Source organism: Helobdella robusta, assembly GCF_000326865.2.
Source record: "Helobdella robusta unplaced genomic scaffold HELROscaffold_1, whole genome shotgun sequence".
Classification (NCBI taxonomy): domain Eukaryota; kingdom Metazoa; phylum Annelida; class Clitellata; order Rhynchobdellida; family Glossiphoniidae; genus Helobdella; species Helobdella robusta.
This window is the reverse complement of record NW_008703570.1, coordinates 1135136-1145657: the sequence shown is the minus strand read 5'-3', so window position 1 is coordinate 1145657 and position 10522 is coordinate 1135136. Positions and strand designations below refer to the sequence as shown.

Sequence of the window (10522 nt, the reverse complement as noted above, 5' to 3'; positions counted from 1 at the left end):
ATGGTTTGAATCAGAAATAGAGCATGGAATAACTACACTTAACCATGTCCACACTAAACTGCAGGAGTTTGACCAGTCACCAAATAAGAGCTTCACTTTTTCAAAGTATTAGCTGAAAAGAAAACCCAAAAAGAAGTATCATGACACGTTGTACTTCACAAGACAGGAGAAAAGGACAGATGTGCTTTTCCTCTCAGATTGCACTGACAACATTTTGCAAGAACATCACACTAATCTAGAGCACGGAGATGAGAAAAATCAGATTATAAAGACAGCAATCAAGCTTATAATCAATGATATTGCCCTAACTGATCTAGATCCAAATTCATACCCAACAACACATAGTTTGGCTGACATTGATAGTCAACTAAGGCTAGTTCCTCCAAATTTTCAGATGCTCCTAAGACCAATTAAAAAACAGATGAAAGTTGCCGTTCGGGGTCAGAACTTTACCAAGCAAGACATTTTGACCTCAGTCAGGAGTAATGCCACACTGAATGGGGCTTGCCATGCAACTTGATCACAGATTTGGGTCCAAATGAATTGTCAATAAGTTACACCTGCTCGGATACACGGAATTTCACTCAAAATACAAATGTAGAAATACTGCTTCATTACTAGCGGATGAGGGGTAGGCGCATTATATTCTGCTGATCTTGACACCATTGTAGAAAAAATGGATGATCAGATCAATGATGAGGTTGCAGTTGATGCTGCACTTGATTTACCAATCACTGACATTAACCACAAAAAGTGAATTGCCTTTCAACAGTAATTAGGTCTCTACAGAAACTGGTGAAATAAACAATGCAGTTAATAAGTTTTTTAGGGCAATTTAGACTTAAGCATTGTCTCCCAATATGTAAACACTCCTTTTCATTCAAATGGTTGGATCAAAGTTACCACTTCATCATCACTTTGCCAGATCTACAAATAGCAACTGTCCCCAGAATGAATTTGACGGCATCCCACAAGGATAAAATCCTGAAGGAAACTGAAGTCAAGATTATTCCATTTACCAACAAAAAACAGGAAAGAATAAACACCATTAAGTTTCAACCCATCACTGAGCTTTTCATTTCTTTGGCTCATGACCAACCATTCCTAACTCTGAGTGATACAATATGGGCTGCAGGTTGGGTCATCAAAGCCCATGATCCTCAGTATGAGAGATTACAATAACAGACAATGCACCTGTAAAAAGAATGTGTCACATGAGTCTCAGCCTGTGGAATCTGCAAAGAAAATTACATGCAAGAATTGCATTTATAATGACAAGGAGTTTGACGAAGAAATAAATAATAAAACTTGAAGCATTTGACATTGTGAATAACAATAATTGCGATTGTAATATAGCTATGTAAGATAAAACATTTTTTTTAATTTTGTTTTTTTTTTTTTTGAAAAATTGTCTATTGATAGCCTAAACCTAACTTCAATAACTTTTTTTGGTATTTCCTACAGGAATTTCAACATTTTAACACATGTTACTACTAGGGATGCACGGGATTCAGGTTTTTCAAATCCGGCCGGGGCCGGATTTAAAATTCAAAAACCGGCCGGGGCCGGAGCCGGATTTACCATTTTACATACGTTAGAAAAAATACTCACATTTACGGTTATCTACATGTTGAACATCAAAAAATAACACCAAGCAAATAGTTAATTAATTCAAATATATGAATAAGCTGTGTGATACTCCAAATTCTGTACACAAAGATCAGCTTATAAGTTATGCATAACCCATGTTATAGCATCAAAGAAAATTGTCCAGCTCATCTCACAATTAGTGATGTTGTTATTATGTGTCATGTATGCCTAGCCTAACCTTTAACATACCATGTTCTTAAATTACGCGCTTATGTATCTTTATGTATATATATATTATGTAGCTATATGATCCGTCATATACAATTATATAGTATAAACACGTGCACAAGTTCTTTTACAAAAAGATCAGCTCATAATTTATGCATAACCCATGTTATAGCACAAAGAAAATTGTCTAGCTCATTTCACAATTAGTGATGTTGTTATTATGTGTCATGTATGCTTAGCTTTTAACTTATTGACATAAAATTAATTGAATTCAATGAAATTTTTTTTTCTATTTATAACATTTTTATATGTCGATAGACGCTTAAATCCGGCCATAAATCCGGCCACCGATAAAAAAGCCGGATTTTGGCCGGAGCCGGGGCCGAACTTCGGTGCATCCCTAGTTACTACACACCATTACGCACATATTGGTTAAGAAGTTATTTGGTAACAATTTAGCTGGCGGATTTGTGAAATTTTCAATATGCCCTTACTTTTTAATTAGTGTTACATTTATTTTGTTTGGTTTACTTTTTTACAGAAACTTACTAGTGAAATAAAAAATAAAAAAAGATTATTATATACTGCTAGTTAGAACCATTATTCATTTCATTGGTAGTTAAATAAGTTAAAATTCATTTATTGGAATTAGCTCTTTTCTTAGCAGTTATTGTTAGTTGTGTTTATTAATTTAATTTAACTTTAACAGTTAAAGTTAATTTAAAGTTGTAAATTTTTTTAAATCTAACTAATTACTATATGAGTATATGTTAGTTGTTAGAGTTTTGACAGACCCGCCAACCAACCTGACCTACTAATACAAAAAACGAATAACAATTTGTTTTAATTAAAAGAATGCATCTAATAATAGCATCCACACCAATTCAACTGAACCAAATTTTAAAATAAAAAGTTACCCCGATATCCGAAGAAACTGGCGCGCCAGATAAGTTAAAAAGCAAGTGAAAAGTGAACCTGCAATTTTATATCAGGGATGGAAGGTTTTGTTTTCTTAAATAAATTTGTTTATCATTATACATATACATAAAAAATATATACATATGCCTTAAGTTTAAAAGTCTATTACACTTCATAAGTTTGGAAAAATCAACAACTCACAAATATCGTATTCGAGTACATGTTAAATGACGCGTCACACGGTAAGCAGATTGGGATCTTTTGTCATATTGTACCACAGGGCTCAGTGCTGGGGCCACTGTTGTTTATTATTTTCATCAATGATATTGATAATGATATTTATTATAAGCTAGTCAAATTTGCGAATGATACCAAGCTCTGTGCGGTGGTGGATAAAAATGAGGATGTAGAAAGACTGCGAACCGATCTAAAAAAAATATTCACCGATGGGCAGAAAACTGGCAGATGAAATTTAACATAGATAAATGCTTCGTCATTTACATAGGGACAAAAAACAAACAAAATATATTAAAATTTGGAGACAGACCTCTAAAATTTTCATCGGAAGAAAGGGACTTTGGAAAAGTGTGGAATCTATTAGGCAATGCATAGAAGCAGCAATAAGAGCAAACAATAAGCTTAGCATGATAAAAAGAACAATTGTTAACAGAAGTTAATCAATAATGTTAGATCTATATAAAACGTTATTGCGACTTAAATTGGAATACTGCATAAACACCATTTTTTTATTTATTTATTATTAAGTAAAACCAGTAGCCCACAGGGCTTGGGTGGCAACTTAACTAAGAGAAATTATGCTGTTCAACTGTCAATTTAACTAATTAATAAAACAATATTTGTTTATAATGTCCAAAAAAAAGAAAAAACACAATATTGCTTTGTAAAACAAAAAAGAAAAAAATCAATGAAAAAAGATTGATTAAATTGCATCTGTTTCTATCAGTTTATGGATGTCAGACTTGAACTGCCAGTGAGATCGCGATTGTTGTATATTGGTCGCTAGCTTGTTTCAAGTTTTTAATCCACATATCAAGGTGATATTGCTATATATCTTTGTCCTTGTCACCGGCAAATAAAACTCATTTGCATGTCTAACATGCAGATTATTTTTAAACTTAAATCGAGTAATAACTTCCGTTGCATACGACGACAAATTAATTTTATATAATTTATAAAAAATAGCATCAAATAAAATGTATACAAGCTGCTTATTGGAAGTATTTTGATTATTTTGAAGAGATGACTGACGTGGTTAAATTTTCTTACGTTAAACAAAATTCTTAAAAAATACCTTTGATATTTTAATAATAATGCTAAATAACAAATAGGACTATTGCCCCAGATAGACAAATAATATATTAAATATGGACAAATTAATGAATAATACAACATTATAATAATATGAAACGGGTAAATAGATTTTAATCTTCGGATTATACCATTTTATTTTAGAAATTTTTTGAGAAGTATTGCTAATATGATTTATCCATGAAAGGTCAGATTTGATAATCACCCCTAAAAATTTTATTGTTTCTGTTCTTTCAATTAGGTTATCATTAATGGACATTTTGAAATACAATAAGTTAGTTTATATTTTAGGACCAAAAACTAGATAGAATGTTTTATTTTAAATTAATAGTCATTTTATTGGCAAGACACCATTCAAAAATAAATGCTAGTTCTCGATTTATCACATCATTAAACCCTTCTACACAGCTTTGTTCAAACTTCTACGCAGCGGATGCCACCACATATTACAGAAACAATTTATTCACATCATTGCCAAACACTATTACATAATTGTCATAAACATTTGAAAAACATCGCACTTCTGTAACAGCGCTCTCGTTCTTGTAGCTTCTAAATTTTGATGCAACATCGAAAACAAATGTAAAAGAATTATTATTATTATTTCAAGTAGCACGAGCATAGCCCTTCCCCAAACAAATACAGAAAAATCAAAACACAAATAAGAATAATAATATACCAGATGTAATAAGCAAAAACAATGTCAACAATATTGAACTGAATAATAACACATGAACCTATAAGAACGTACACAAAATCCAAAATGATGATAATTAAATCGATAAATGACGATGAATCTAATTTTAATTCAACAAGCAAAAGGGATTTAACAGTACAGGCAAAATTAGAAATTTGATGGCCGGCTAAACTTGGAGTACCGTAGTAGCTATCGACTGATGACTTGAAACCGCTCGGGGAGATGGCATTAACAACGGCTGAAAGCAGTTTGTTCCATTCTTCCATTACTCTACTCGAGAAAAAAAAATTACGGCAGTCTTTATGGCTAGAACCTATAGTTAGCTTGAGATTATGGTCCTTTGTACGAACATCGTGTGGGACAACATTGGCAGGGAGCTGACCATGTATTATTCTATATAACAAAATAAGGTCTGCTCTTAGACGTCCGTAGACATAAGATGGCGACTCCAATTTCCTCAACCGATCCTTGTATGGAAGACCTCTGCAGTATGTTCTTGCTATTCTCTGAACATACAGATGAAATGTCGTTAATATAAATAAGAAAAAGCAACAGGCTCAAAACCCCACTCTGAGGTACCCCACTCAAAACCTGTTTTGGCTTTGATAAGGCATAATATAGTTTGACCTATTATTAAGAGAATAAAATGAAACACTAATTGAAGCGTATTATCAGGTATCGAAATCTAGTTTTGTTTCCGAAAAATCTACTTTTGAATGCCTAGACTTGGGACAAAATATTTACTTCACATTTTGGCAACTTTGCCAGTATCTACCGCCACACCAGTAACAACATTTTCTAATCTAATTAAAATTTATCTACGGGTTATCACATCTGAAAATAGGCTAACGCTAAATAGACTGGCTTTAATGAAGCTTTTAACTCTGCTGCTCGTCTAGTTGCTCATGCCCCTTTCTTTTCTCATATATCTCCATATATTGTTCTCTTGCACTGGCTACCTATAAAATATAAAATAATTTTTAAAATTTGCACGTTCATGTATAAGTCTTAATCTAAATTATTTCCTAAGTATTTATCAGATATATTAATTGAACCTAAACGATTTACGATCGTCTTCTTGTTCTCGCTTCTTCTTAACTCGTGTTAAACACTCTTTTGCCAAATCTGCTTTTGCTTTTTCTGGCCCTTTTCTCTGGAACTCTTTACCTACTTTTCTGACTACTTCTCCATCACTTACAAAGTTCAAAGCGGATCTCAAGACCCATCTGTTTTCAAAACTCATTGAGGAGCGCCGTTGAACATCGCGGAAATAGCGCTTTAAAAGCTAATTGATTGATTGATTGAAGGTCAATTATAATTTAAATTTAGATTCTTGGCTTATTTTTGATATATTTAATTGAAAAAATCTATTATAGGAACGTTGTATGTTATTCATCCTTCTATTGTTATAAATTATTTATAGGTTTTAATATGTATTTACATATGTATTTTGATAGTGTTTTCACGTGTTTATTATTTTTACTTTGTTAGCACGAACTTATGCTACTAACAAGACACCTTGTTGTGAGTTAAAATAAATAAAACAAACACAATTCAGGCGTAATAAAATATTATCTTTATTCCCACGTGAATCTTGAACCGTTTCGTTTACAAGCTATCAGGAAAAAGGAAGAAATCGAGAAACAAAGTCATAAAAATTAACATAGATTAGGTAACATTGAAAATTGCAATAATCTTAATATTAATTAATACATAAGATAGTTAATAAATAAATGTTTGATCCTACAATACTCCCCCAAAAAAGGCGGAGCCGTTTAAAAATAAAAATATTCATTTCGTTTGTTGAATGTTATTCGCCTCTGTTTTCTGGAGTGTTGGGTCGTTGGTTCGGATTTGGTTGACGTCGGTCTTGTTTCTTGTGTTGTTGTTGCGCCTGATGTTGTTGCTGTTTCTGGTGTTTCAGTAGATTTTGTGTGTCGGTGAATTTTGTTTTGTTGACAGTTTAAACACTCTCTTGACCATGTTCTTATTTGTTTGTCAATATCTGGCCAAAAATATCTTGATTTGATTAATCGTATTGATGTTTTGATGCCTGGATGTGAGAGGTTATGAAGGCTGTCAAATATGGCTTTTCTCAAATTAACTGGGATGTATAGTCTGGGGTATGGTGTTGATACATCACAAAATATTTTTTTGTTATCGCCAATTGGATATTGTTTCAACTGATCCTTGAATGATTTTATTTCATCATCAATTTCTTGTTGTTCGGCTATCGACGACAAGTCACAGACATCTATCTTTACAGCAATCGCTGGCCGAGAGAGACAATTTGCAACAACGTTTTCTTCACCGCAGATATAGATGACGTCTGCAATGTATTCGGATATTATTGAAAGATATCGTTTTTGAAAGTCTGACTTTAATGATGTTTTCTTTTTGTAGGCAGCGCATAATGGTTTGTAATCTGTAAATAAAGTTACATTTCTTCCTTCAATCTGATATTTAAAATAGATGACTGCAAGGTACGCTGCTAATAGTTCTCTGTCGAATGTAGAAAGGTTACGTTGTGGTTCAGTTAACTTTTTAGAGTAGAAACCGATTGGTAAAGGAGTTGAATCAACTACTTGATGCAGCGCTGCACCTATGGTGTAAGCAGAACTGTCAGTAACTATGTTATTTTGTACGTTTTGAACCTGGATATGAATGTTTTGTTACGTTGGCAAGTTTAGATTTGATGGTTTTAAAGGTTTCCAATTCTTCGTTATTAAACACTATTGTTTTTGAGTTTGGGTGTAACTTTATTAATTCTGTTAATGGAAATACAATATCTGCAAATTGTGGAATGAGTTTGCGATAAAAACCAATCATTCCTAAAAATCTACGTAAAGATTTAGTATCATTTAGAACTGGAAATTCTTCAATTTCGTTTATTTTTTCTTTTGTAGGAAATAGTCCTTCACCGCTGATGTTGAATCCTAGGTAATTTAGATTTTCTTTGAAAAATTGGCACTTGTCTATGGAGATTCTCAAATTATTTTCGCTAAGGATTTGAAATACTGTTTCTAAATCTTCATCATGTTGTTCAGTGCTTTCTGAAAATATGAGAATGTCGTCTAGATAAACAAAAACACATCCTGCATTTCGCAAACCAAAAGGCATAAACATGTACTCAAAGAGTCCAAAAGGTGTTATTACGGCTGTTTTTCCAAAATCGTTTTTATGTACTGGTATCTGGTGATAGGCTTTTAATAAGTCCAATTTTGAAAATATCTCTTTGCTATGTAGTTTAGTTGAGATTCTGTGAATATTTGGAATTGGATAGGGTAGGGTGGGGCAAGAAGCCATAGTTAAGCCTTTGATGAGTGACTACATCTTAAAAATGGAATATTTTTACAACATCTGTCTGGTTTCGTAATGGCATTTACACAACGATAATCTCCGCAAGCTCTCCATTGTCCAGGAGTACCTTCAGCGATTGCGAACCATCCTGTCGATGCTGTATCCATAAAGGTGGGCAACTTGATGGATATCATGTCGATATCATTCAATCCGAACTTCCGCTACTAACAAGACACCTTGTTGTGAGTTAAAATAAATAAAACAAACACAATTCAGGCGTAATAAAATATTATCTTTATTCCCACGTGAATCTCGAACCGTTTCGTTTACAAGCTATCAGGAAAAAAAGGGAAGAAATCGAGAGAGAAGTAAAGACATAAAAATTAACATAGAATAGGTAACATTGAAAATTTCAATAATCTTTAATAATAATTAATACATAAGATTGTTAATAAATGAATGTTTGATCCCTACAACTTCTTCTTGTTATATTTAGGACAAGCAAGTTGCGTTTGTCAACGTTTTGTATTTTGCAAATATCAAAGAAAAGCAATATTCAACAACCCTCCCCCGAAAAAAACCCTGACAACACCTAGGGTCTAAGGAATCTCAAGATTATTTATATATATCGAAACTAACACATCATAGGTACCCTAAATATGTCAATTAAAATTTGTGTCTTTTAAGATGGCATCTAATCTACGGAAATATATCGCAAATTTATATTCCTATATATGAATAATTCATTTAATTTAAATGATTTAGCAAATGTTTATCGCACCCCATTTACGCAATGTAAAGTTTTTTCTTGTAGCTTCACGAAAAGAATCACGCAAAATCGCAGCCGTTCGTAAACCATTCGATTCAATAGACATTTTTCGAAACGATTCTAAGAATAAAATACAGTAAAATCTTATGAAAACATAACTTGATGCGAACTCAATTCGATAACTTGGCATTTGGTATCGTCTGGAAGCGAAAACAAACTTTTTCGACATTATTTTTATCGAGCTACACCGAACACTTTTTCTACAATTTACACATCTACTTAAAATTATTCAGTTTTCACCACTACATTACCTTTGTTTTACATAAATTACCCGCAGGTTTTTCATTCCTAACTGCCCTACACTTCAGCGTCTTTCTTCTGATTTTCTTCATCTCGATAGCCTTCCTTTCAACTTTTGCTTACTTAACTTTACAATATTTGATAAAATCTACCGAATTTTTAGCTTTTGAAAATTTACGATTGAGCTTTTCAATATTTCTAACAGTAGTTATATGCAGATAGATAAATAATTCAATTTATCTATCAATCTAATTATCTATAGAATCGCTGAAAAAGTTATCAAACTAAAACATAACATATGAACAGTTTTAGCCAAAATTTTATTATAGCAACCTTTATATTAAAGTGAAGTCGTCGCAATGACTAGCTTGAATGATTGCGTGTGTTAATGTGCATGCAAATTGGTGTTCAAGTTACAAATTAAATGTAAAGCTATAAAATGAAAAAACGAATTAATTTCAAATAATAACACAATCTTTAAAAAAATATTTACAATCAAAAAACATTAAAAAATGTAGAACTATCTGACTGTCGATTCTGACAGTTTGCCATGGTCATTTCGAATCTTCAAAAACTGATCAAATAAGTCTTCAAAACAGATAAAATTTCTCTTGTTCTCATTTTCATTTTGGTTTCCACTTTTTATTTCATTAAGGCTAAACAAAAAATTTATAATCAACGTTAAAAAATTACAGTTAAAACAAAAAATATCTTTATTATGATGAAACAAAATTTCTCACGGCGACGTATTGAGAGGAGGATGAGGCAGGCATTGCAGACGATGCTGTAAAACGTAGAAAGCATCACTTTGGGGTAACAACATTAGAAGACCGTACAAGCTTTTTATGAGATAATCATTTTTATTGTCTAACAGTTGAAGTCGTAAATCTGAAATAAGATTAAAATCACAATATTTGCCTTCAATGTTAAAAACCACCCGTCATCATTCTTTAGTGTCTTCATCATCGTCACCATCATCACTATTATTTTTTAAGCCAAGAAGAGTAATGAAAAATTTTATATGTATTATTTGAAGACACACAGTAACAAAACACTCAAAACTTAAATTGATAAATATTTTGTTTATGAACGGAACAAACTTGATAAAAAACTTAAATTCGTCGTACGAAAAATTGAAAAAATCATTTGCAAATTAAACATGCCTGCATTGCTGTGATATTTTTAAAATGCATATCAGATAGTCTCAACGCAATATATATATATATATATATATATATATATATATATATATATATATATATATATATATATATATATATATATATATATATATATATATATATATATATATATATATATATATATATATATATATATATATATATATATATATATATATATATATTTATATATATATATATATATATATA

General features: G+C 31.6%; 3 protein-coding genes across 3 annotated transcripts in view; 2 read left to right on the top strand and 1 right to left on the bottom strand.

Annotated features, from left to right (window-relative positions):
• HELRODRAFT_158429 (hypothetical protein) lies at positions 1–520 on the top strand (the record flags this gene model as incomplete). Its single annotated transcript, XM_009010498.1, has 2 exons — positions 1–3; positions 134–520. The coding sequence occupies 2 exons, from the start codon at positions 1–3 to the stop codon at positions 518–520; spliced, it is 390 nt and encodes a 129-aa protein (XP_009008746.1).
• Positions 521–951: 431 nt separating this feature from the next.
• Positions 952–2254, top strand: HELRODRAFT_158428 (hypothetical protein; the record flags this gene model as incomplete). The annotated part of the gene is made up of 3 exons (XM_009010497.1): positions 952–1163; positions 1465–1593; positions 2137–2254. The coding sequence occupies 3 exons, from the start codon at positions 952–954 to the stop codon at positions 2252–2254; spliced, it is 459 nt and encodes a 152-aa protein (XP_009008745.1).
• A 7613-nt stretch (positions 2255–9867) lies between these two features.
• The window catches only part of HELRODRAFT_63672 (hypothetical protein), a gene marked incomplete at both ends in the record, with an annotated part of 36050 nt that continues 35395 nt past the window's right edge, over positions 9868–10522 (bottom strand). Inside the window, one exon of the mRNA XM_009010496.1 lies at positions 9868–10019. Within this exon, the coding sequence (XP_009008744.1) occupies positions 9868–10019 (152 nt within the window). The remainder of the gene's footprint in view (positions 10020–10522) is intronic.